Source organism: Balaenoptera physalus (assembly GCF_965194825.1).
Source record: "Balaenoptera physalus genome assembly, chromosome: 18".
In the NCBI taxonomy this organism is placed as follows: Eukaryota; Metazoa; Chordata; class Mammalia; order Artiodactyla; family Balaenopteridae; genus Balaenoptera; species Balaenoptera physalus.
Window position 1 is genome coordinate 4073058 of NC_138899.1, and position 27332 is coordinate 4100389.

At 38.9% G+C, this 27332-nt stretch overlaps 1 protein-coding gene across 3 annotated transcripts in view; it reads right to left on the reverse strand.

Annotated features, from left to right (window-relative positions):
• TNFSF13B (TNF superfamily member 13b) overlaps window positions 1-19389 on the reverse strand; it is a 52420-nt gene extending 33031 nt beyond the window's left edge. For 2 of the 3 annotated variants that reach the window (XM_082435290.1, XM_082435288.1), the window contains exons 1-2: window positions 8278-12276; window positions 8112-8199 (exon numbers count right to left, since the gene is read on the reverse strand). In XM_082435290.1, the coding sequence (XP_082291416.1) occupies window positions 8112-8199; window positions 8278-8607 (418 nt within the window). In that variant the 5' untranslated portion in view covers window positions 8608-12276. Of the gene's footprint in view, window positions 1-8111; window positions 8200-8277; window positions 12277-16111 lie in introns of those variants that run through there. The other variant, XM_082435289.1, reaches the window with a different exon arrangement.
• Between the last annotated feature and the right edge of the window lie 7943 nt (window positions 19390-27332).

Sequence of the window (27332 nt, forward strand, 5' to 3'; positions counted from 1 at the left end):
ATAGCTCACATGATCAAAAAAACTCAGAATTTATAGTCAAGATAATAAATTCAACCTTAGTTCTTAAACCAATTAGCTATTTAATCATGAGATTGACACTTAATTTTGAAATATTTTTTCTTATCTGTAAAATGAAAAAAACAATATCTATTTCATAGTGTTGACAATTAGTTGAAGTCATAATTTGCATGTGTTTTGTAAAGGCAAAAGACATTGTTATTTTTTAATTGATTTACATTAGTTTTTTAAAATTTCTCCAACTCAATACTGGGTTTCTGAAAAGAGGGGTTGGCTGTGCCTGGGCTTCAATTCTCTCACCTAAAATGCAGACAATAATGCCAGCACTGCAGGGTTATGAAGAGGGCAAATGATAATCATAGGTCCACAGGGCCTAACCCAGAGCTTTTACATGGACCACACTCGGCTAATTTCATTTCTCTCCCCTTTTCTGTATATTCTGGAGAGCCTACCTCAGAGCTTTGCACAGTAGGTGTCTCCTCTATTTTGAGAAAAGTCTGTTTCTTCTCTAACTCCTCAGAAATGGGGATACTTTTGTTTTTTTTAATATGTCCTTTGAGGAATTTTTATTTTTTTAACATCTTTATTGGAGTATAATTGCTTTACAATGGTGTGTTAGTTTCTGCTGTATAACAAAGTGAATCAGCTATATGCATACATATATCCCCATATCTCCTCCCTCTTGCGTCTCCCTCCCACCCTCCCTATCCCACTCCTCTCAGTGGTCACAAAGCACCGAGCTGATCTCCCTGTGCTATGCGGCTGCTTCCCACTAGCTATCTATTTTACATTTGGTAGTGTATGTATGTCCATGTCACTCTCTCACTTCGTCCCAGCTTACCCTTCCCCCTCCCTGTGTCCTCAAGTCCATTCTCTACGTCTGCGTCTTTATTCCTGTCCTGCCCCTCCGTTCATCAGAACCATTTTTTTTTTTTAGATTCCATATATATGTGTTACCATACAGTATTTGTTTTTCTCTGACTGACTTCACTCTGTATGACAGACTCTAGGTCCATCCACCTCACTACAAATAACTCAATTTCGTTTCTTTTTATGGCTGAGTAATATTCCATTGTATAAATGTGCCACATCTTCTTTATCCATTCATCTGTCAATGGACACTTAGGTTGCTTCCATGTCCTGGCTATTGTAAAAAGTGCTGCAGTGAACATTGTGGTACATGACTCTTTTTGAATTATGGTTTTCTCAGGGCATATGCCTAGTAGTGGGATTGCTGGGTCATATGGTAGTTCTAGTTTTAGTTTTTTCAGGAACCTCCATACTGTTCTCCATAGTGGCTGTATCAATTTACATTCCCACCAAGAGTGCAAGAGGGTTCCCTTTTCTCCACACCCTCTCCAGCATTTATTGTTTCTAGATTTTTTGATGATGGCCATTCTGACTGGTGTGAGGTGATACCTCACTGTAGTTTTGATTTGCATTTCTCTAATAATCAGTGATGTTGAGCATCTTTTCATGTGTTTGTTGGCAATCTGTGTATCTTCTTTGGAGAAATGTCTATTTAGGTCAAGGAAAATCCCACCACAACAAAAGAGCAGCTGCCCAATGCAGATCCTGTAAGTAGGACTTGACCTACAAAAAGCATAATTAACCATTAAAACTAATATCACCCATTTCTACGAACTATTAATGAGAATGCATCCCTCGACATTATGAATTTATTTTTAAAATACCTACGCATGTCTGCAATTTTTTTAAATGTTGAAAGTATAAAGAATTGTTGAGCTTTCAGGGATTAGATAGAAAGACTTACCCTGGCTTCCCTATTTAAAATACAGACATGTCCTCTTACCCTTCTTCACCCTTAACTCTGCTGGTTCTCTTAACCCTGCCCTAAATTTTTCACTTTTGCAATGTATTTGACATTTTCTAGTATTATAATTTCCTCATTAATTATGTTTATTGATTTTTTTCTATGGCTTTCCACCTCACTGCAGTGTAATCTCCAATGCACGGGAAACTTTTATCTGTTTGTTTTCTAATCAATATCCAACAACTAGAACAGTGCTTGGACCTCCTAGGTCAGGGAAGATTGGAAGAGATACAGTATCGCTTCTGGCTGCACTGGTTGATTCGCTTCCTGGCTCTTCTGTTTCCCAAAACTTTAAACTTGATAAGAACAGGGTTCAAAGGTTTGGTTACCAGGTCACTATTTCCATTTTAAATACTTTTGTGGAAATTGAACAGAATCCAGCTCTTGCAACACTGAAAAGAAGGCTCTCGTTATTTGAAGCAGGGGAAAAGAAAAATAACACTCAGGGAAGATTCTGGTCAAAGATCACCATGACAGCAGCCAGCTGTTTCTGTTCTAGGAAGGAACACACCCTTGCTGGGTAAGAGGCTGCCGTTAGCCTCATCTGGGGCCAAATAGGATGGTTGAGTTATACACTGCATGCTTTTAACACTCACTTTACAGCCTTGTAAGTTACAGCTGAGCCCAAAATGCCAATGAAGCAGAGACTGGATGTTACAGACCCCTCAGACGCCCCATCTTTTCTTGCAAAGGAAATGGACTATGGATTTCAAGAAAGAAATACTAATATTTCAAAAATATTAATAGTACTGATATCTTTATGTTTAACAACAAAAATGTTTACCCCAGAGAAATACTTTAGTTATACTATTAGGTGTTAATTTATGTGCATTATATTCAAAACTCTGATTTTTTAAAACTATTAAATGCATTCTGGTGTCCTGGATGGCTCCTGGAACATGAAAAGACCTTAGCGGAAAAGCTGGTGAAATTCAAATAAAGTCGGGAGTTCAGTTAAATCCCAGTGTTGGTCTCTAAGTTGTGACAAAGGTACCATGGTAACATAAGATGTTAACATTAGGGGAAACGGCATGAGGGGTATATGGCAGCTCACTGCACTGTTATTGCAACTTTTCTGTAATTCTAAAATAATTTCAAAAAGTTTATTTAAAAATGGAGAAAAATAAAGTAGATTGGTCAGAATTTTACAAGAAATATTTGAAAGATAAAATATGGGCAAATTTTTCTGCTCTTGTTTTTATATTTCTTTGAAATGCTCATGCTTTCACCACTTCATTACTTTTTTTGTTTTTTGGGTTTTTTTTAACTTTTTGCCTGTGCCATGCAGCAGGGGGATCTTAGTTCCCTGACCAGGGAGAGAACCCACAACCCCTTCATTGGGAGCACAGAGTCTTAAGCCTGGACTGCCAGGGAAGTCCCTTTCACCACTATTTTTAATATTACAGTTGAGATGAATATAATAAACATTATTAATAAAAAACAATTTTTGTCTTTCTATAATCTAAAATACATGGGTTTCTGATAACTTTTAAATTCCCTACTGAATAACAAGGGAAAAAATGAAAGGTCACCTAATTTTATTAATAAACTGTTTTAGCTCAGTAGGAACCCATTTGGAAGAATTCACTTTCTTGATGGACTCTGAAGATCCTTATCTTTAGATTCTTAAGATAAATAGAATTATAGTTAAGTGCAGGTTCAAAACGTGGGTCATCATGATTTCATCTGTGAAGAAATTTTCATGCGTAATATTTTCAAAGCCATGTGACTTTAGTGTTTTTGTTTTTTTTAATTGGGACTATCTCCAAATACACTTATGGGCTTAAAAGTGAATTTTTGGCTATTGTAAGCCATTTGGCAATTTTAATCCTGGATTTCCCCACATTTCTGTTTGTTATATTATAATCAGAAATTATCTTATGAAACACATGAAGCTTACTGAAACTTTCATTTGAAACACAACATAATTAAGAAAAATAAAACTGGAGCCACAGCACCAAATTCTAGAATGAAGTAAAAGCAGCGCGTTTACTCCGGGGGTGGTCTGCAAGAAATACTAAAGGGGTGTGTAGGCTGATGGTGATGTCTGCCCTTCATCTACTGCTGTTCAGCTTGTGAATTTCACTGACTTGTGTCTTGAAGATACACGCCCTTTTCTGTATGTAAATAATATGTCGATTAAAATTTCAAAACTTAAGCTAAAAACCCATGAAATTATAGTTAAAGAAGTTGCTGAATATGGGAGCTTCTCTATGACTTTTCAATGAGCCCAAATAGTGCCTCTACCTGGTGCACCAAGAGAGTCTGAAGCAAGGGGTTTCCAGACTGCCCCTGCGACTTTAGCTTTATGATCATGCTGATTCTTTGGTTAATTAGTTATTTTAAAGGTCAAGTTAAAAAAATTTCATAAGATGGCCTTTGATCAAAACCTGACAAATGAAGAAATATGGGAAAATCCCTTCCCCCCCCCAAAAATGATGCCAAATCATTCTATCTTATTTGATATTGAGCCCAAAATTGATGAACACATATTCATGGAATACCTACAGGGTGCAAGTGTCATGATGAATATACAAAAGGAGAAATAGGACCAGACCACAGAAGTCTCTACTCTTTAGTTGAACAGACGGGGTATACACAAATGAAAAGAAAACAACCTTCCTAGGTAATATGTGATGAGTATCAAATGCCAACGCAATAACTGGGCTTGCTGTGTGCTGGGGAGGTTCGACTTTCTAGCCCACAACATACTGAAATTTACTTACAAACTGAATATCCACACAATAAAATTGAGATGCCTGGTGAAATTTGGGTTGGATTTATAGAAAAATAAGAACGAGTAACATTCTGGTATGTTACTTAGCAATATTCAGCTGTGAACCTTTTTGACACAGTTATAAAATAATGGCAAACTGATGTTGAGGAGTATATACAGAAAGCAGAGTATTTTAGAAAAAATCTAGAATGATATTATAATTCTGTTAAGTATAAATCCACTGAGTGTACTACTGACGTGGCTTAAAAAAAAAAGCTTGAGATCAAATACTATATCATTTACTGAAAATTCTATGTTTTTTAGCAGTTTAACAAGCTATTTGAAAATGCTAAGACTTCTAATAGCAGTAAACCCTTTTTCATTTAACTATGAAAGAATAGTGAAACCTATGTAAGGAAAACTGTCTTATTGTGAAATTTAAAATTCTGTATTTAACAGAAAACAAACAAAAATCATGAAAAAAAAAAATCATGGAGTTTCAGACAACCTTCTTGGTATATATATATGCATTAATTTTGGAGTAAGGCTAAACAAAATAAATTTTCCCTGCACAAAAGGATAGTGTCTAAAACAACATTCATGCCAATTTCATTGACCAGGAATAATTGATATTACCTATCACTAAGGTTCTGGTCTTCACACCTTTCATCTGGGATCTATGAATGTTATAAATATATGTAGAGAGAGATTTAGAGATATATATGTACTAAGTATATTTATACAGTATATATATATACAACACATATATATATATATATATACACAAACACCATATATATGCTACATGAGGGTTTATAAAAATCTGAGGCAAACCATGATAATGACCATAGTGACTACATCTGGGCTATGGAAACTGGGTGCATTCTGATTCATTGGTTAGAACTTTCTGCTATTCTCCAAACTTTCTAAAAATTGCAAATTATTTGGGGAAAATTTTTGTCAGTATACAATTTTTGGATGCCCTAGTAACACAAATATGAAAAAATATTCACATGGGAGGAAATTTTAAAAAATTAATAGAACATATTTTGGTCAAGTGGGACTCAGGGAGTTATTGATTTCTTACTCAATTCTTTCCTTCTTAAATCTGCTGTAATGAGTCTATATCCTCTTTGGAATGGAAAAGTTAGGGTTTATTTTTAATATTAATATTTAGAGGCAGGGGAATACTAGCAGACAAGGTTGAAGAAGACTGAGGCATCCTCACCTTACTAGACATTGAAGCTCACTTTATTATAAAATTACTTAAAATATTTAATACAGATAAATAGGAAATAAATCAATGAAAAAAAACAGTCTCAAAATAGATTCAACTATAAATGAGGAACTTAATATAATATAGTAAGCGTTCCAATGCAAATGAGTTAAAAAGAATCATCTAATGAATTTGGCCAAGATATTTAGCAACAGTTTGGAAGGAAAAAGTAAAAGAAGAAAGGGGAAGTTAAGGAAGGAAGGAAGGAAGTTCCTAAGAAAGGAAGTTAGTATGACATGACCTACCAAAATAAACTCCAGGACTAATGGATTAAATACCAAACTACAACACTAAATTAAAAAAATTCAAAATGGCAGAGAAAAGAATAAACTACTTAAGAGATTATGAACAAATATATTTTTAGCTTTGATGTATTACAGAAAATTTAAAAAGTGTATCACATTAAAATATACAGATGCAAAATCTCCGTACAAGTTTAAAAAACTGCAAGATATTGTGAAAATATTTACATCAAAATTTTGATAAACAATATGCCTAATATAGAGTTTATTCAAAATTATTTTAAAATTAGAACAAATGAGGGAAGCCATAAATAAAAATTAGCAGAAGATAAAATTAGAAGTTATCAAAATATGCAGAAAGAAGATAATTCTTATTTGTAAGCAAGCAAAAAATTAAATTTGAGGCACTGCTTTACAACTACTAAACTAGCCAAAATATATTTTTAAAGATAAAATGCTGTAAGAATGTGGTGAACTTGTACACTGCATTTCTGATTGCATACCTTTGTAATTCATTCTGAAAACAGTATGGCAACAGGTAGCAAGGGTGTTAAAGATGTTCATCCTCTTTGGCTCAGACATTCCATGTATGGAATTTATATTGAATATATGCATACAATTCCTCAGAAACAAAGAGATCTGCACAAAAATTTTGGCATGTTCCATTCTATCAAAAAAATTGGAAATGATCATGATAAATAATTGTATGATAACAAATAAATATGGATGTGTGAGAATTACTTAGAAACAAGGAAAACGTATATTGTGTAATAAGTGAATATAAAAATATACCACAGTATATATATACTGTATTTTTTCAGTTATGTAAAAAATATAGATGATAAAACGCAAAATATGAAAATAATCGATGTTAAAGTATAGTAAAAATGTGAGTGTTTTCCAGTTTTAAAATGTTTAAACCCAATTGTTTCTGATAATTGGCACAAAGATATGATAACCAGATACAAAATTTACGGTTGTATAAAACGAGGAAGAATTTTTTCCACGAATAAGGCATTTAGTGACAAATAAGTTTACAGAAGGAGCATCCTGTGTGTGTGTGTGTGTGTGTGTGTGTGTGTGTGATAGGACACCTATTCGGTCTCTCGTGCACTTCTGTTCAGAAGTACAAATACATGTAAATAATTACACCTGTTGGGTCTGCCTCACACTCACCATGAAGATTAAAGGACACACCTCTCCTAGTACAAGCCTGCCTGGCACATTCTAGGGGCTTAAGAAAAGGTTCCTTCAAAATAAAAGGGAAACAGCACCAAGGATTTGTTAAATTGCAATATTAGTAAATGCAATGCAAATGCTTCTTTCTCAGCCCTGAAATGAAGGAACTAGAGCTGAATCACGTCTTGGGAGGCCCCACCAAACCTGAGGTATCAGGAATCCATACAATTCTGTGGAACACGTGGAGCTGGAAGAAAGGTAGCAATCACTAAGGAACTATTATTACAAGAAGATTATAAACGTGTGGAGCTCCAGGAGAAGCACACATTAAAGAAAAGCATTAAAATCTGTGTGTGTGTGTGTGTGTGTGTGTGTGTACAATAAGCTTTTTTAAAAAAGCAAGACACCAAATAAAGCACAAACATGCACCTGCTTCCGGGCTTATCTACACGTGGTTTCACAGCGGCTACGCCCCCCAGGAGATGCTGTCTGGCTGCCCTCCTCTGACAAAAGCTCATTCTGCACTGGCACGTGGTGCTTTGCTCCTGCACTGCCAGACGATGCTCCTGACATAGGAGCGAACTACCTATTTGAGGGGAAATGTGGGCCCCTTGCCCCTTTCCTAAAGTGCCGCACAGATAAATACCTCTCCCCACGAAATCTGCTCACTGTAGGACAAAACGTGCTGTCGGCCTATGACATCGGCCAGGGCTTGGCTTTGCCCTGGAGCCACACCTGGCTGGCACGGTAAGTTTCCAAGTTCCTAGGTCCTGTTTGGCTCCCCTCTCCTCCTCACCTGTGAACTGGGATCCCTGACTCTTAGCCGCTTCTGTGCCCCAAACATACCTGTTTCTTCTGCATCCGGCAGGCCACGCTTACTCCTGCTGCTTTGGCTGGAGTTGCTCTCTCCTGGAGCTGGTAGCGCCAAGCTCCCCTGCCAAGAGAAGAGCCCCCCGTTATTGCCAGGGCGTCTGGGCGCGGGAGCATGGGGCTGGGGCTGCCGCAGACTCACCTGCAGCGCGGAGGTGGCGGCCGCAGCCTCCCGCAGGGCGGCCCCGGGGGCTGCGGCTGCCGCCTGGGGGGCGCCGGGCAGCTCCCGCAGCTCCGCCCGGAGCCTTCCCAGCTCCGCTTGCAGGGCGGCCACGCGGCAGAAGGACAGCACCGTGAGGCAGCAGGACAGCAGGGCCAGCAGCAGCGTCACGGCCAGCAGCTTTCCATCTTTGGAGAAGCGCACAGAGGGGCTTTCCTCCTGGGGGAGGATGGAGACTGTCTCCTTCAGTTTCATTTCGTCTCTGGTATTAGGGCGAGAAAGGCGTGACTGCTCCTCTGTGGACTCATCCATTTCCCTCCTCGAACTTCGAAGGTTCGGGCCCTTAGAATAAGTGACCACAGAGAATGGATCATTTCCTGTTATCTGTGTTTGTTGATGTCCTACATTGACTACATGGCCCAGCCCGGCGCTCGCCCTCCGGAGAGTTCTCCTGAATTTTCTTCTCTCTGCCCGGCTGCATCTCTGCCCCTACTGTACGATAGGTCTTCCTGGCATTCGCCCTTCTATGTGATTGCTCAATCAGTCTTCCTCATTTCACTTTCAGTTTTTGTAAGAATTTTAATGGCATCTCAGAACACTCATGCACAAACGGGCCCCTTAAATCTACTGACGGGAAGGACTTGGGGGTTTGGACCAGCACCCTCCGGACAACTTTTAAGATAGAAAGGTGTCTAAGGAGCTCCCCCTCAGGCATTAGGAGAGAACTGGGTCCACTTGGGGCCACGTGGCTTTGCAGGGAAGGGGGAAAAGAACATTAATAAGTTCCTGCTGGTGTGATTAAAATTAATGAATGCCAAGGTCAGATAAGCTAAGTACACTAGCATTGAACTGTAGTCAGCTGGAGAGTGATTTATTAACAGTCTCTAAGTGGGAAATAAAATGAAATGTCCTCAGACGAGGCATAAAAGTCCGCTGGGGAGTATTCTCCCCACTATCACCTTAGCAATGTAATAAGAAGAATGTGCCTAAATTTGGGGGACCTATTTAGATCAGGTACGCAGGGGATTCTTTATATGCAGGTGTACGCATTTGGAAAGGGACCCTAAGCAATCCTCTTCCTCCTGGGACTCACTGCTAGAGAGGCAGTCACCCACAGGATGGCCAGTCCCCCGGAGCTGTCCCACCTCTGGAGCTGCAAGCCCCTGCTCCGTCTGACACCACTTGGGGGAGAATCGGTCTTAGCTCAGCTCCAGATGCCTGGGTCGCGTCATTAACTGCTCTTTCCCTAAAGCAGCTTATCTGCTCGTCCACATTAGGCTGACTCTGCCCCAATCTAACCTGTATACAAGACGACCCGACTCGACCCAGACAGACTATAGTTTCAAATCTCTACTGTTGGACGTGGCGTGGCTGTAAGGACACCAATCCCGCCTGTGATTCAGTGTCCTCGTCTGTTGGATGGGGTGATAACTGTCCCTGAGAGCTGTAAGGAGACTTACAGGAATGTAGAACAAGCTACCTTTAAGATGTTCCCATTTTTCATTCATTTCCATTCATTACATTCATTCGTCATGTGGAATCTATTTCATTCATTCATTTTATGAACGGAATGTTTCATTTATTCAGTCCATGGAATATTTTTCATTCTTACAAACAGTGCTGCAATAGACGTCTTTGTACCTGTCCCCTGGTCACAGCTGCACACACCTGCTGGAGAAGAGCACATAGTCACCTTGACCAGGTGTCTCTGAGCTCCCTCCCAGGACCGCCTGTTTCATCCTTGTCTCACTAAGTGCGATGTCATCTGCCTTATTCATTTTTACCTCTGGGGATTGTTGTTTTTCCCTTTGCATCTGCAAGTTCCAAGACCTTTCAAAATGACTTAAAATTTTTTTTCTGTTTAAAAAAAGGTTTTAGTGATTCCCGTGGTCCCCCCAGTTAGCTGTTCTCAGGTGGAAGTTGTCTTCTATGAGTGAGCGTGCAGATTCTTTCGTGTAATGCAACTCCTTTGTGACAGTCCTTGTTTCCAGATCAATCACGGTAAAACATACTAGATAACATTTCAATTTTTTCAAAAAGGACAAGTTTGGGGATTACTTTCTGACGGAAAGTAATCGAAACTCTCTCAGATTATATGTGTGTGCATTCATAGTACCTAAATACAGAGAGAAATAAAAGAATTCAAGGCGGTGCTAGAAACCAATTACTCTCGTTTGCACCCTGGACACCTGCAGCCACCGCTTCTTTCTGTGAATGGACATTCTTCCCCTTCTGGCAGGCCGCCCCGCTCCGTGTTCTGCTGTAAAAGTTCTGAAGAGAGAGGGAATAACTTGCTTTAGGGAATCACCTTTGCCCTCAGCTGCTCTCCTGGGAGAGCCACTGAGCAGTCTGCCTGCAGCCAGCGTGGAACCAGGAGCTGGTCTTGGACCACCAGCGGGCAGCCCCGGCAGAGGAGGGCTAGTGCCCCCTCGACCGAAGGCAGCAGGGCAGCTGGCCCAGACTGGACATGGCCAGGAGATGTCCTCCACAGCCATCACACAATGCGGTTTCTCAGAAGACAGGTAGAAAACGAAGTGGCATTTATGTGCTCTCGTATTTCTTATTAGAGGAACAAAAGGAAGTTATTACTCCATCAATCAAGGATCTGTTTCCTGCAAAGGAAAGGGTGTGACAATAATTTAACTGAAATTCTGTTCAACAGATAGCAAGCAGTCCATAGTCATTGACTAGCTCACCACATTCACGTTTATTCAGGGCTGGACCTGAGAAACAGTTCTCTTCCGTGGTTCAGCTCCTTTTCACCCACTTCTTTTTCTCAATTGGAGTGTAAACCATTCTCCTGCAACAGAGCTGAAACAAACTGAATAAACAAAGTGAGTCCCATGTTTCCCGTCCCATCTATTCAGGAGAGGGTAGACAGGAACACGGGAGAGTATATTTGAAAAGAACTGAAGTCAGGAGTTTGTCTGATGGATGAAACACAGCATAAAACAAACATCTACTCTGACTGCTTGCTTCTTGTAGTGACAACCTCAAAAAAACTCAGAAAGCTTAATTTTAAACTTCTGGCTTAACAATCCTATAAAGAATTAGCTGGTTTGAGAAATCTATCCTTTACCCATTTCTTTGAGGAAAAAAGTGTCTTTCATAAGGATTTGGACAACTCAAGCATGGAGATAGCAGCTCTTCTAGAAATGCGTATGTACCTAAAAATAGATCTAGGTAAAGCTGGCTTCCTCACGTGCTCAGAATATGGAAGATGGCTTGATGCAAATAATTATTAATTTCAGAAAAAATCATGTTGTTTTCTTGTAGAAATATATACATGCAGTCAGTTGCTATTATAATTATAGTGAAACTTGAGTTGGAAGGCCAAGTGCTAATCGCTCTGTGAAACTGAACCAGGAAGTAAGGGTGTGATTTTAAACATAGACAACACTGGTCATTTCTTATACAAAAAATAATGTCAGCGCCTGCGATGTTGATTTCTATTTCTTAATAGTTATAGTCAAATGAGGTGTATGTATTTACTGGAGCTTAATTTTTGTCCGTTTTGGAAAAAAAATCCGCTAAGAATTCAGTTTCATTTGTGCATTGTCCTCAATGTGTAGTGTAAGTGCTTTCAGATTTAATTCTCTTGAGTGTTTATTTAAGTGTGTGTTTTTAAGAAATTTCTGTTTAATACTATTTTCAATTAAAGTGCAATTTAGTTTGTTATTCTTTACCTTTATAATACTTAGGAGAATATTTTCATCAGTATTAAGATGAATATGTGGCAGTCCATGTGACCATCTATCTATTTCATACACGTCAACTAATTTTTCTATTTTACATGCATGACACAGACAATACACATTGACAAAGAGGGGCACTCAAATAATACCTGGTCAGATTTGACCATCTCAGAAATGTTGGAAGAAAGGATTAATTCTATCCATGCAGGGAACATTACTTATGAAATTCTCTCTGTCTTTAAAAACGAATAAAGCAGAGTTTGCAAACATTTTTCAATTTCAATTTAAATTTTATATTTTAATTTTAATCCTATTTGCAATTGTGCTTATTAAATGTGAGAAGTAAAATGATGGGGGTGAGATGTACGGCCTCTGAAGTCAGACACATCTGTATGCCCGATTTTGTTTTACCCTCCTAACAGACTCTTTCCTGCCCCAAATCCAGAAACTGATCTTGTTTAGATAGCCATTTTGCTGGGAGGCTGACCACTGCAAGCTTCCATTCTAATCACTGCAACGCAGCCCTGGTGATTCCATCCGCATCAGCATTGATTGCTAGGAGTGGACGGATAAGAGAGGTTTCTAACAATCAGATGGGAGGGGCGGTCTCTTTGGGGGCTCATGAGAAAGCATTCATCTTCTTTAAAGAGCAACCCAAGAAAAAGACATCCTTCCTGCACTGCCAGATGTTGACATATGACAACACAGAACTGTGCTGGCCACCCACCAGCTGCTGTGCTGTCCAGGCCGACAGGTGGAGGGTAGGAAGAAAACCTGGGTCTCTAACTGCACTGTTGTGCTGCTGAATTAATCAGCTCCTCGTGTTCCCTACTTGGGGATGTTTTACACTGAGTAATACCTGTGCCTTATTCTTTAAGCCAATTCGAGACAAGATTAGATGTTAACGGATCCCAAAACATCCTAACTAATTCTGCTAGCTTGAGGATATTTATATTCCTACAACCAAAAAACTCGGTGTTTCGAATGTTCTTCCAGAATTTTTCCAAATGTCTTCATGTTAAAAATTACAATGTAAAGAGAAATTTTTGTTTTATATTCCATCTAGCATTTATTGCTGGAAAAACTAGCTCATTCATTAAGAAGAATCTTATTTCCATTTCTACTATAAAGTTACTTTTTGATAACTTCAATTATTTAGTAGAATTAGGAAACTTAAGAAAACAACATCTTTAAAAGTGTTATTCTGTGGAGATGTATTGAAGGGATCTGTCTTTTCTTTGTGGACCCAGAATAAATTCAGTCACCTCTTCAGAAAGGGAAATAGGAAATCAGAATTGTGGGTCACCATGTAAGGAGGGAATCACCTCGAATTAAAGAAAAACCAAAGGAAGCCCAGCGTATTCTGAGAAAAATGCAGCCTGAATCCATTTTTCTTCTCCTTCGTACAGGCTCTGAGTTATCCGTCTTTCTTGAGCCAAACTACAGAGGAACCCAGAGGCAGCTGGATGTTGGGCTCTGACAGGTCTTAGACAAAGAAAAATGATGTGAGGCTTCTTCCCCCAAAGCAAGGTTAGGTACAGTATTGAATCTGGGACTGGAGTCTCAGTGGATCTTCGAATAAATGGCAGAGCAGAAATCTGTGGGCCCAGGCATTGGGGCCATCAGTCCCCCATGAGTGTGCCAGGTGTCCTTGACCTGGAGAGGGCATGGAGGAACCAGGTGAGTGGAGGTATTCCTCCCGTCCCTGGAGCTGGGACAATGTAAGGGGTGAGAGGAAACGAAAGCCTCCCCAACGCCCATGTCTCATCTGTAGACGGCAAGCTTCTCTGCCGGCACCAGGCCGGCTTATCCGGATGGAGAGGACTTGGTTTCCCAGCAGCTGAGCGAGTAAAGAAAACTGATGATAGGATGCTTAGGAGAGGTGAACAGGCACAGAAGGAAAGAGAAACAGGAATCCTCTCACGAACATGCAAAACAGAGGCGATGGACAATTTGAGTTCTAAAAATTAATAGAAAATTCAACTGCAGGAAGTTTTCTTAGAAACTAAAAAAGATCCCCATCATTTTCCAATGAAACAGTTTAATAGACGAATTAGAAAGGAAAGGATGGTCACTTTTGAGCTCTGAATTACTGGCCTGTTGGTTTAAGTGGAAGTAAAACCTCAAAACACAGAGTAGAGAGCTAACATGTACAACACAGGAGATGTTAGGGGCAGGGGGGTGGGCGATAGATTAAAAGACAATGATTTAAAAGCTTGTAGAAAGAAAATACCTTTCTTAATCTATGAAGGACCTCAAACTGCAGTTTGAAAGTTCTCACCAAGTGGAAACTCAGAAAAATAGACCCAAGCAAGACCTGATGAAATTCCTGAAAGTAGCAAAATGTGTGGGACATTCACAGTTTGTGAGATGCATTTAAATCTATTTTTATGATGCAAATGACAGTTTCAATTGCATATTTTAGAAAAGAAGAATAAAAAAAGTGAATATAGTTCACACGGTCCTAAAAAAAATTAAAGTAAAAGCAAATTAAGCTTAAAGATAAAGAAATATAAAAAGAAGAGAAGAAGTTAATGAAATAGATAGCAAGCGACCACGCAATAGAGAGGATAAAGAAAATTGGTTATTTGAAATGGCAAAATGAATAATTTGGGGGAAGACAAATCGAAGAAAAAAAGGAAAGTACAAAGTTGCACTAACAAATGAAAAAGGGGACATTTCTAGAGCTATTACAGATGCTAAAAAGAAAGTAACAAATGAACAAATTTTTGCAGTAATAATAAGGGGGAATGGGAGTTTACATACATTTCTATATTGTGTACAAGGAAAATGAAAGAATAAAGCAGGGAAGGTGGTTGCCAGATGAAGGGCAGTCAACATTTAGTTCTTCATTAATGTTCTAGGTACTAGAAAGAAAGAAAAATTGAAAACTCCTGCTTCATGGAGCTTAAATTCTATTGTATGAGATCATCCATTTTGAACAATTTCAAATTTCATTTGATAGATTTATGCAAGATAGTTTCTTCTCTGGTTTTCCATTTCAATTTCAATCTGTGGCTCTCTCTCTTTTTCAAAAATTGTCTACTTGTGATTTCTCCCTTTATTTCATGGGAGGATAGCCAAAACTTGTTTGTTTTGTTATTGTTGTTGAAGTAATCAACAGATGGTTTTACTTATTATCTTTGTGATTTGCCTCATTCTACTTGTCTTAAGTTTATTTTGTTGTTCTTTGTTCTAACTTCTTCAGTGGAATGCTTAAACATTCATTTCCTTTCTTATTTGATCTCAATATATAGTCTATTAAATTTCCTATGAGCATTGCTGAGTGAAATTAAATCCTATTTGATAAGCAACGTTTTTATCATTAATATTTTAAAGAAAATCTGACAATTTGGTTTGGATTCCTACTTTGACTCAAAAAGTCATTTTAAGAGGTATTTATTAATTTGTTTTAATTTTTCAAGCATTTTTTCCATTGTCTTACTAATTTCTACTCATTGCATTATAATTTTCTTTTACTATTTCTATTTACAAAATTTAGTTAGAGTTTCTCTGTAGATTAATAATACTGTCATTTGTGTGAATATAACACAGGCACTTGAAAATAAGGTACAATCTTATTAATTTTATTATTTAAATCTTCAATATCTTTTTTTTTTTTTTAATATGGTCTGTCACAGACTAATGGAGATCAACTAAAGTCTCCTACAACTAGTGTTTTTTCTATGTATTTCCCGTTGTTTCTCCTTCGGTTTTAACTTTACAATTACTGATGTTATATTATTTATTATATTATTTAGTATAAGGATATTCAAAAAAGAGGGTGATGCTTACTCATGTCTATTAAAAAGAGATTTTTTTTCCCCAAATGTACAAGAAACACTTACAAAATTTAACTAATGACTCAAAAAAAGTAGAGTTTTTTACAGGCTTGTGTGATGGATAGTTTGCAAAGACTGTGAGAACAAACCCTCTGGAGGAAACCCATTTGCAAAGTGACTCTGTATTCTGTCAAAAGGTTCTCTAATTTCTTGCCCCTGAATCTGAGCTGAGCTTGTGAGTTGCTTTGACCAGTAGGATATGGCAGATATGACTGAGTTCCAGCTTCCACTCTCTTGGACTGCTTCCCTGAGACCACCGTGTAAGAAAGTCAATCTCACCTCTACTGGGGAATGAGAAGACACATGAAGAGGCACCAAACTGCCCAGCCAAGAGCCAGCATCTGCTGCCACATGTGTGAGTGAGGTCATCTCGAACATTCCAGCCCAGCCAGGCTGCCAGGGACCTGCAGCCACAAGAGAGAACTGAGGTGGGAAGCCCACAGAATCACAAAAGTAACAAATCATCACTTTTATAAGCCACTAAGTTAGGGTGGTTTGTTACTTAGCAACAGATAACTGAAATATCACATTCATTGGCTGTAGTTAATAGAAGTAGAAATCATTACGAAAGGTCAAAGAGTTGTTTACTTGAAAATGTAACAATACGTTCACAAACTGTGAAGCAAAAAGGTATGGAAAACTGAAGTTAGAAACTACCCAGAAAGCAAAGAGAAGGAAAGCAATTTATATACTAAAAGAGCAAAGGCAATACTCATTAATAAAATTATGGCATTGAAAACAAAGCTACGATCAAAACATATGATATTCAAAGGAATCAAATGCTTATCTGAAGAAATTAGAAAAGGAATAAAATAAGGCAAAATAATCCAGGAAATGAAAATTAGTAAAGATAATAAACATTGATGATTAATTGTTAATTATGATTGCTAGTTAGAATGTGAGTAAAGGGTACTCTTTCAAAAATATAAAATAATAAAGTTGTTTTGGAAACGAATCTGGCAATACCTAGTAACAATGAAAACACATAGACACTTCAGCTCAACGATCTTACTGGTGAAAATCTATCCGTGAGAGGAAAAAACAGTAGAAAATTGCAAACATATAAAGTCTCAGGTAAAATTAAATTCCATTATGTTTAGTCCTCTATTGGAAATCTGCAACTTCTCTTCTTGTGTTTTCCTGCTACTCAAAATATAAACATAAAGACTCTCTTAATCTCAGATTGTTTTATTACCAAGTCTGATTGCTCAACAGAAATATAATTTTATAGGAAAATTTGCAAAAGCTGTATTAGATAATCGTGAAGTATCGTAAAACATGTCTAATATGTCAGAGTTCATAAATTGCATTTATTGTTAATTACATCTGAATGCACTGCATTTAAAATGAATTTGCTGATTTTTGTCTATTCCTTTTAAATATAAGCCTCTTTGTTCTACCACTGGTATAAAAATAAGAGGGTGATTTCCAGAATTTTAACCAAAAGCATAATCTGTTATCTCACAGCTACAGCTGTTTACATATTTTAAACTAAATAATGAGTTTCTATTAGTTTCAAAAATTAAACACAATCCAGACCCAAGTTCGTATTTCCACACTCAAGAGAAGTGATCACGACGCAATACAAAATTCACGTGAAATTTTCACTATCACTTATCAGCCAGCAGTATTAGTAATAATTAACCAAGGATAACAAGTCAAATAAAAGAAAGTATAAACTGGGCTCTGCTGGTGACTATTAAACTCCTTCAGTATTTTAGAACACTAATCTTAAATCATTAACTGTAGACATTTTTTGAGTTTTTGTAATTGAGGTAAAATTGGCATATGACATTATGTTATTTCAGGTGTATAACATAATTCAATCTTTGTGTGCGCTACAAAGTGATCACCACAGTAAGTCTAGTTAACATCTGTTACTGTACAACTGATCCCCTTCACCCATTTCACCCACCCTCCCCAAGCCCCTTCCCCTCTGATAACCACCAATCTGCTCTCTGTATCTGAGTTTTGTTTTGTTTTGTTTGTCTGTTTGTTTTTTATATTCCACATGTAAGTGAAATCAAACAGTATTTGTCTTTATTGGTCTGACTTATCACACTTAGCATAATACCCTCAAGGTCCATCCATGTTGTCACAAATGGCAAGATTTCCCCCTTTCTCATGGGGGAGTAGTATTCTACTGTATATGTACCACATCTTTTCAATTTAAAAAAAATTGTGTTAAAATACACGTAACATAAAATTTACCACCTTACCTTTTTTTAAATTGAAGTGTAGTTGATTTACAATGTTGTGTTAGTTTCCAGTGTACAGCAAAGTGATTCAGTTATATCTATATACATATTCTTTTTCAGATTCTTTTCCATTATGGTTTATTACAGAATACTGAATATAGTTCCGAGCTATACAGTAGGTCCTTGTTGTTTATCTATTTTATATATAGTCGTTTGTATCCACCTTACCCTTTTGAAGTCACTTTTTAACTTCTCTTTAATATGGTTGACTTTTTTTTTTAATAAATTTATTTATTTTTAAATTTATTTTTGGCTGCGTTGGGTCTTTGTTGCTGCACGTGGGCTTTTCTCTAGTTGCGGCGAGTGGGGGCTACACTTCGTTGCAGTGCATGGGCTTCTCATTGCAGTGGCTTCTCTCTTTGCAGAGCACGGGCTCTAGGCACATGGGCTTCAGTAGTTGTGGCATGCGGGCTCAGTAGTTGTGGCACACAGGCTTAGTTGCTCCGCGGCATGTGGGATCTTCCTGGACCAGGGATCAAACCTGTGTCCCCTGCATTGGCAGGCAGATTCTTAACCACTGCGCCACCAGGGAAGTCCCAATATCGTTAAGTTTTGAATTTATAATCCTCACCCCATCCCAGATAAGGAAAGGTATCTCATTTGGGGAAACTTCCGTATGTCATGGATTTGCAACACGAAGAGGACTGTAGGAGGCACTGTACACATAATCTCAGGCTCCAGAAGGTGGCAGTGCGTGGCGGACAAAGCCCCAGTCAGCACTCAGAAAATCTGTGTCCTGATTACAGTTGTGTGACTAGGTCTGGTCCCTTCACCCTTGGGTTTCATCTCATTCCTCTGTGGAAGGATATTCACTTCTCTTTCAGGTCTCTTCCACTCTCATCAGTACAGAGAAAGGCATTTTGATTCCCAGGACTGTCCTTTACCTACAGTGCCTCCTGTGGCCCTAGATTTTTTTTTTTTCAAATTGTGGTTTAAAAACACATACCATAAAATTTACCATCTTAACAACTTTTAGGGTACAATTCAGTAGTGTTAAGTGCATTTACCCTGTTGTGCAACCATCACCACCATCTTTCTCCAGAACTTTTTCATCTTGCAAAAATGAACGTCCATACTCGTTGAACTAAGAACTCCCTTTCCCCTCCCCCAGGCCCTGGTCACCACCATTCCACTTTCTATCTCAATAATTTTGACTACTCCAGATACTCATATAGGTGGAATCATACAATATTTGTCTTTCTGTGACTGGCTTATTTCACTTAGCATTATGTCCTCAAGGTTCATCCATGGGATGGCATGTGTCAGAATTCCCTTCCTTTTCAGTGCTGAATAATATTCCAATGTACATATGTTTGCCTGTGTTAGTAATGTAGGTAGCCCTCATCCAATCCATCGAAGGTCTGAAGAAAACAAAGAGGCTGACTTTCCCTTGAGTAAGAATGAACTCCTCCTGCCTGTTAAGGGGGACACGTGTCTTTTCCTGCCTCAAGACTTGAACTGAAACACTGGCTTTTCCAGGGTCTTGAGCCTGCTAACTTTCATAGTGGAACCTACAATATCAGATCCCCTGGTTATCAGGACTTCAGACCTGTACTGGAATATGTATGTATGTATGTGTGTGTGTGTGTGTGTACACACACACACACACATACTGGAATACATGTATATTTACACATCCTGTTGGTTCTGGAAAACACTGATTAATATAATACCACATTTTGTTTATCCATTCATCCATCCAATGACGGATGATAATCAACTTGGGTTTCTCAGTGATCAGTTTGGGTTGCTTCCACATCTTAGCTACTGTGAATAATGCTGCTATGAATATGAGTGTGCAAAATCTCTTTGAGATCCTGCTTTCAATACCTTTGGACAAATACACAGAAGTGGAGTTGCTGAATCATATGTTAATTCTATTTTTAATTTTTTGCGGAACCTCCATACTGTTTTCTGTAGCGGCTGCACCCATTTTATTGATACATGTCCATCAAAGTGCTCAAGGGTTCCAGTTTCTCCACATCCCTGCCAATACTTCTTATTGTCTGTTTTTTGATAGTAGCCATCCAACAGAAGTGAAGTGATATGTCATTGTGGATTTGATTTCCATTTCCCTGATTAGTGATGAACAATGGACATTTTTTAAAGGTCTTTAAAGTTTACTTTAAAAAATAACACAAATGCTAACTTATTTACAATGTGAAATAAAATTATAGACAGTTCTTGTGCGTTGACTGGCACATCTTCTCAAATAGGCTTGTAAAGAAAACCTCAATCTTCCTCCTATGTATCTTTTTTTCCTTTTTTTTAATTTAGTTTTCTGTTTGTTTGTTTTATCTTTCTATGTATCTTTTTACCGTCACACCACTACCAATCTCTCAACTCTTCTGACACCAAATGTGTGGGCGCTTCTCTGTGAGGCCGGCTGGCTGTCCTACAGTTTAATTCAATTCTGACACATCTATCTGGAGTTCGTCTCAGGTTCCACAGGCTGAGGGCTCAGTCCCACAAGACTAACTCCAGCCCACTTCAGATGGCAACCACAAGTCCAGGCTGTCACTGTGCTTCTGATAGACTGGTTATAAATCAGAGGAACCCACGACCCGATCCTTGGGTTCGATTAATTTGCCCACAGAACTCAAGAAAATGGTTTAATTAGTGTTTACCAATTTGTTATAAAAGGATACGATAAAGGGTACATATGAACACCCAGACAGAAGAGGTATGGGGGAAGCGGTGCCTTGCTTCCACACCCCCTCCAGGATGCCATGCTCCCAGCACCTCCAGGCGGTCACCAACCCCACACTTCTGGAACTTTTCTGAAAGCTTCACTAGGCATGATTGCCCATTAACTCCAGCTCCAGCCCCATCTCTGGAGAATGAAAAGAGGGGCTGAAAATTCCAAACTTCTAATCATGGCTTGGTCTTTTTGGTGACCACCCCTCATTCGGTGACCAAGAGTCTCCTCATCAGAACAAAAGACACTACTATCACCTAGGATATTCCAAAGGATTTAGGAACTCTGCATCAGGAACCGATCAAAGACCAATATAAATATTATCTAAATCATTTTAAAAAATCGTTTAGAAGCTAACTTATTAACAATGTGAAAAAAACTATAGATACAGCTCTTGTTTATTGATCAGCAAGTTTTCTCAAATATGCTCAGATATTCATGTGTAAATACACTAGTGAAGCAACATTAGAAGCACAGGTTTTGGAATTGAGCAGGGGATTTCTTGGATTAATTTCACAGTTACTGTTATCAACCCATGTTAGCAAAATAAACCTACATCGTCTATAAGGACACACCTGCCCTTACACCCCACTCTCTAGGTCACAGTCTCCTCGGTCATGTGGGAGACTTACTGCTAATCTGACTTCCATTTTTCATGCCCCATTCCTGACCACTCCTCTCTAATTGAGACACTGTTTTCCTGAAACATTCTACTTTTTAAGGAGACTTTGCATATGTTTAATCTATTATTGTTTGTTCTATAATATAAAACATAAAATCCAAGTGCAATATATAACCAGATGAAGATCCTGGATCAAAAAAAAAAAAAAAAGCTCAAAGAAATTTGGGGAGAGATTGAGGAGAGCTGAATACAGATTGGCTACTTTGTTGTTAAGTATCTCAGGTGTAATAGTGGTATTGTGCTTCCGTAGGAGAACACCCTTATTCTTAGGTGATGCATCCTGTAGTATTTATGGGTAAAGTGTCATCATACCTGCAACTTACTTTGAAATAGTTCAACATAAAATAATAGATATATGATGGATATAACAGATTGACAGGTGAAGCAAATATGGAGAAAAACATGAGCAAATTCTGAATCTAAGTGCCAAGTGAATGGTTATCCATTTTACCACTGTCTCAATAGCTCCGTATGCATGAAAACTTTGTAACCCCACAAATGGAACAAAAGGTCAATCACCTTTTTATTACAAGTTCTGTGAGAAGAAAACATTGGAGGCGGCCCCTCCGTCTATCGTCCACGTACATAACAATCCTTTTTCTAAAAAGTAAGATGTGTGAGCTTTAATGATACTTTCTCTTGCTTCTGCCCTTTCTTCCAGAAGGCAGGTCAGCTTCTCTGTACTCTTATCCTTCAGAATCTATGCCCATCACATGCTCTGTTGATTCTGGATTTTTAAATCATGCAGCATCTTCATCAGTTTCCAACAGACCGGCACTCAGGAGAGACTGGAAAGACAAGGGGATGGTTTCCACCAAGTAGGGAAACCCGCATCTGCCACCTGCAGGGCCTCTGATGGGGGGTCTGTGTGGAGGCCAGAGACACACAGTGTCCCTAGAAGCCGTGGAAAATAGACTCATGGCTGAGCCTGGTGTGGAAGGAACGATGCCGCCTTAGAACAAACTCTGGAGTAGAAAGACCCAACAAGATTTAAATAGCAAGCATCCCAGAAGTTATCATATTATATTGAAAACCTGAGGCACTGCTCCAACTGTCTTAGATCCCATAAGTCAAATGGCTCTAGAACCGTCTCAAGAAAGAGATTAGGGGACCCTGACAGCAGAACCATTTGATCACCAAGATTAACAATCCAGCCAGGAAGATCAATGAAGGCTGAGTCAGATTTAATTTGATGTAGAAAAACAAGGAAACAGGATCTTTCCTGCTCCCAAGTACAAGGGAGTCATTCTCTTTCAGAGAAATCAATTCTTTCTAATTATAACATGTACTATTTGTACTGCATGTGTATATATTTATTTATTTACCTGTTCATTGTTCATCTCCCAAATTCCATGAAGGCAGAAGCTGTGTCTGTTTTGCTTGCCTTTATGGACCCAAAATACAGTACAGTGACAGAACACGCTATAAATGCTCCGTTCATGTAAACAATTAATGAAACAAATAATATCCATTATATTATTATATAATATTATGTACATTATATACTATAATTATATATAATCAATAATTATAATTTAGGCTATAAATCAATCAATAATTGAGGCTAGTTTATCTAAATGTGCAGTTGTTTATTAATGGAATATATATATATATAAAAACATTTCAGGGGCTTCCCTGGTGGCGCAGTGGTTGAGAATCTGCCTGCCAGTGCAGGGGACACGGGTTCGAGCCCTGGTCCGGGAAGATCCCACATGCCGCGGAGCAACTAGGCCCGTGAGCCACAACTACTGAGCCTGCGCGTCTGGAGCCTGTGCTCCGCAACAAGAGAGGCCGCGATAGTGAGAGGCCCGCACACCGCGATGAAGAGTGGCCCCCGCTTGCCGCAACTAGAGAAAGCCCTTGCACAGAAACGAAGACCCAACACAGCCATAAATAAATAAATAAATTTAAAAAAAAAACAAAAACATTTCAGCTATTTTGTCCTATTTCACATTATTTCAACATTCTTCCATATCAAAATCTCATCAGCATGTCTTCAGTTGACAATATATTTGGATTTCTGGTAATTTGTTTACACTTCAGTATGGCAAATGTGCTACATGTGAATTAATTAGAATTAGTTAATAGACGTTGAGTAATTATTGTAAAGAGTTAGCTTGTCCGTATTACATCTTAGGTTTTGTAAGAAATGTAAAGATTGTCAGAGATTATCTTTCATTGGCAAAATCAGTGGACTACAAGATACGTGTTAGTGAGTACTGGTACGGCAGGGCCCACGGCCTCTGCACGCACACGGATGAGAAGCTGGCGAGCCCAGCCATCCACGGTGCCCCGCAAGCATGGGTCCTGCTAACCTTGCATCTATTTCAAGGGAAATCCTGCTACGCTGCTGACCCACAAAGCACGCGGCTCCTGTCTCAAAAACGTTATCAAATAACGCTGGAGTGACCCATTGATACAAGGTGTTAGAAGGACCAGAGGACAGAGCAAAGAACCTCTTCCCCTCTATCCGATGTGTCACGCTGGTTGAGAATTAGAGTCTGTGCACGTAGAGGAACTCAGTCTGAGACCTGCTCTCGTAGTAACATCTGTCTGGGTGCTAGGTGCCTCTAACATGTAGAGAATCTAGAGACTCACAAGTATAAGCATATTTGCTACAGCTGACGATCTAGGAAATAAACTTCATCAGTTAAAGGGACTTGAAATCTGAAGATCAATATAAGCTTTTGTGCTTTCTAATTAAGTTTAGATCCTTCAGATTTCAACAATATGAAAATACTTCTCTTACATTTTAAAAATACTCCTAAACATATTAGGTGGAAAATGAATGGTGGAGAAAATTGTGTATCTAATGCTACTACACCCCTAGGATGAAGTCAGTGGAGACAGATGGATAGACTGAGATGATAGACAGATAGATAGATAGATAGATAGACAGACAGACAGACAGACAGACAGATAGATAGACAGATAGACAAACAGATAGATATAGATGGATGGGGGATATATGGAATATTTTATAGATATATATGTATGTATATATATATAAGTGTATATATAATGACTGTTGTTCGGCAATTTACAACCGAAATACTTTAAATAACGTTTCTATATTTCAGGCAAATTTACAAGCTGATCCACAACACTGTGACTTCCTTTTTAGCCATTTTATTATTATTATTCTTATGATTTTCTTTTTGGCCACTCCCCATGGCTTGCAGGATTTTAGTTCCCAGACCAGGGATTGAACTTGCACCTTCAGCAGTGAAAATGTGGAGTCCTAACCACTGGACCACCAGGGAATTCCCACAGTGCTCTGACTTTTAAAACCAGACATATCACTAGAAAAGATTTCTTCTATGAACTAGGGGAGGGGGAAATTATTAAAGCTATCACATACAAACTCTCCTTTATCTTTTCAGTGTTAAGTACATGAAAACCCACATTTTTGTCCAAGGTGCTTTTTTTGTTTTTTTTTGTTTTTTGGCTGCGTTGGGTCTCCATTGCTGTGCACAGGCTTTCTCTAGTAGCAATGAGCGGGGGCTACTCTTCGTTGCAGTATGCAGGTTTCTCATTGCGGTGGCTTCTCTTGTTGCGGAGCACGGGGTCTAGGCGCACGGGCTTCAGTAGTTGTGGCACTCGGGATCAGTAGTTGTGGCTCGCGGGCTCCAGAGCACAGGCTCAGTAGTTGTGGCTTGAACCTGTGTCCCCTGCACTGGCAGGCGGATTCTTAACCACTGCGCCACCAGGGAAGTCCCCAAAGGTTCCTTTTTATTAAGAATTATTTCACTTATACTTTGTCGATATAATGCATGCTATGTATAAGTCAAACAATTTTGAGTTCTATACCAACTAATGATCTCTTCCTGCCTTCTCCCCTCTGTAGCAATCTTTCCCTGATATGTAATTAATATCAACAGTTTAGGGGACTTCCCTGGTGGCGCAGTGGTTGGGAGTCCACCTGCTAGTGCAGGGGACACGGGTTCGAGCCCTGGTCCGGGAGGATCCCGCATGCCGTGGAGCAGCTGAGCCCGTGTGCCACGGCTGCTGAGCCTGCACTCTAGAGCCTGTGAGCCACAGCTGCTGAGCCCACGTGCCACAACTACTGGGGCCCGCATGCCTGGAGCCCATGCTCCGCAGCATGAGAGGCCACTGCAATGAGGGGCTCGCGCACTGCAGCGAAGAGTGGCCCCCGTTCGCCGCAACTGGAGAAAGCCCATGCACAGCAACAAAGACCCAACGCAGCCATAAATAAATAAATAAATAAATATGTGAAAAGTAATATATGCTTTAAAAAAAAAAAAGAGAAAAAAATTGATAAATTGTACTTCATCAAAAAAAAACAGTTTAATGCATGTACTGTATATAATATATAAACAGTCAGATAGCATATACAAAAAAATTTTAAACCAACACCACTCTCTTTATATGTATACATATATACACAAACACGTACATATTATTATATGTATATATATGCTTTCTAATGGACTAATACTGTTCACATTACACTGCAACAGATTTTCTTCAATAAAATATATCAAGGGTATTTTTCCAGATCAAAAATATAGATTTTAATTCCTTTTATAACTTATTATTTCTCACTGATGGAGTTTCAAGCTATTTTGCAGGGTTTTTGTTTGTTTGCTTCTTTGTTTTGGCTACTACCAAATATATGCTCCATTAAGATATAATTTTACACATGCTCTCATCTAATTATATTTTTAGGATAGATTTCCCAAAGTGAAAACTGGATTAAAAGTGATAAAACAGGGGCTTCCCTGGTGGCGCAGTGGTTAAGAATCTGCCTGCCAATGCAGGGGACACAGGTTCGAGCCTTGGTCCGGGAAGATCCCACATGCCGTGGACCAACTAAGCCCTGTGCGCCACAACTACTGAGCCTGCACTCCAGAGCCTGCAAGCCGCAACTCCTGAAGCCTGGGCATCTAGAGCCCATGCTCTGCAACAAGAGAAGCCACCACAATGAGAAGCCCGCGCACCACAACGAACGGTAGCCCCTACTCACCGCAACTAGAGAAAGCCCGCGCACAGCAACAAAGACCCAACGCACCCATAAGTTAATTAATTAATTAATTAAATTGGAAAAAAAAAGTGATAAAACAAAACTTAATGTTTCACAGATGTACTCAATCTGGTCTCCAAAATGTAGCAATTCACAATCCTGCCAGCAACACTTCCTTGTACTCTTGCCAGCATGAGATTTTATCAATTATTTAAATTTTGTTCCTGTTAAACTTGAAAAACAAAACAGTGTATTGTTTATACACTGACACCAAATTAAACTGTTATTCCAGCTACCTCTGGAGTAGAAAGTCCTAATTCTATACTAATTTTACTAAAAATTAAATTCTTGTGATTTTAAAACATAATAACCAACAAATCCTCCCAGAACTCATACATTCCAAAGAAATAAACTAGTACTAAAGATGCTAATTGACCCTCTTCCCTTTTTCACATCCCCTTCTTGGACCATCTGCCCCATGCATAGCCCAATAACTGGGCTGGGAGCTGCAGGCATCTTTGGTGACACCAATTGTGGGATAAGTCCAAGCAGAGCAGAAGTTGATCTGCTAAGAGAAAGCAGAGATATGAGACCATGTGACTCCAGACCAGCCAGAGAGAAGCTTCATTCATTGATTCTTTGATCAAATGGTCATGGCAGGGTCTGCTTCTGTTGGCATTTTACAAAATTCAACACTCTTTCATGATTAAAAACATTCAACAAACTAGAAATAGAAGGAAATTACCTCAACATAATGAAAGCCATATATGAAAAGCCCACAGCTAATCTTTAGAGAAATGCAAATCAAAACTATAATGAGGTACCACCTCACACCGGTCAGAATGGCCATCATTAAAAAGTCTACAAACAGGGAATTC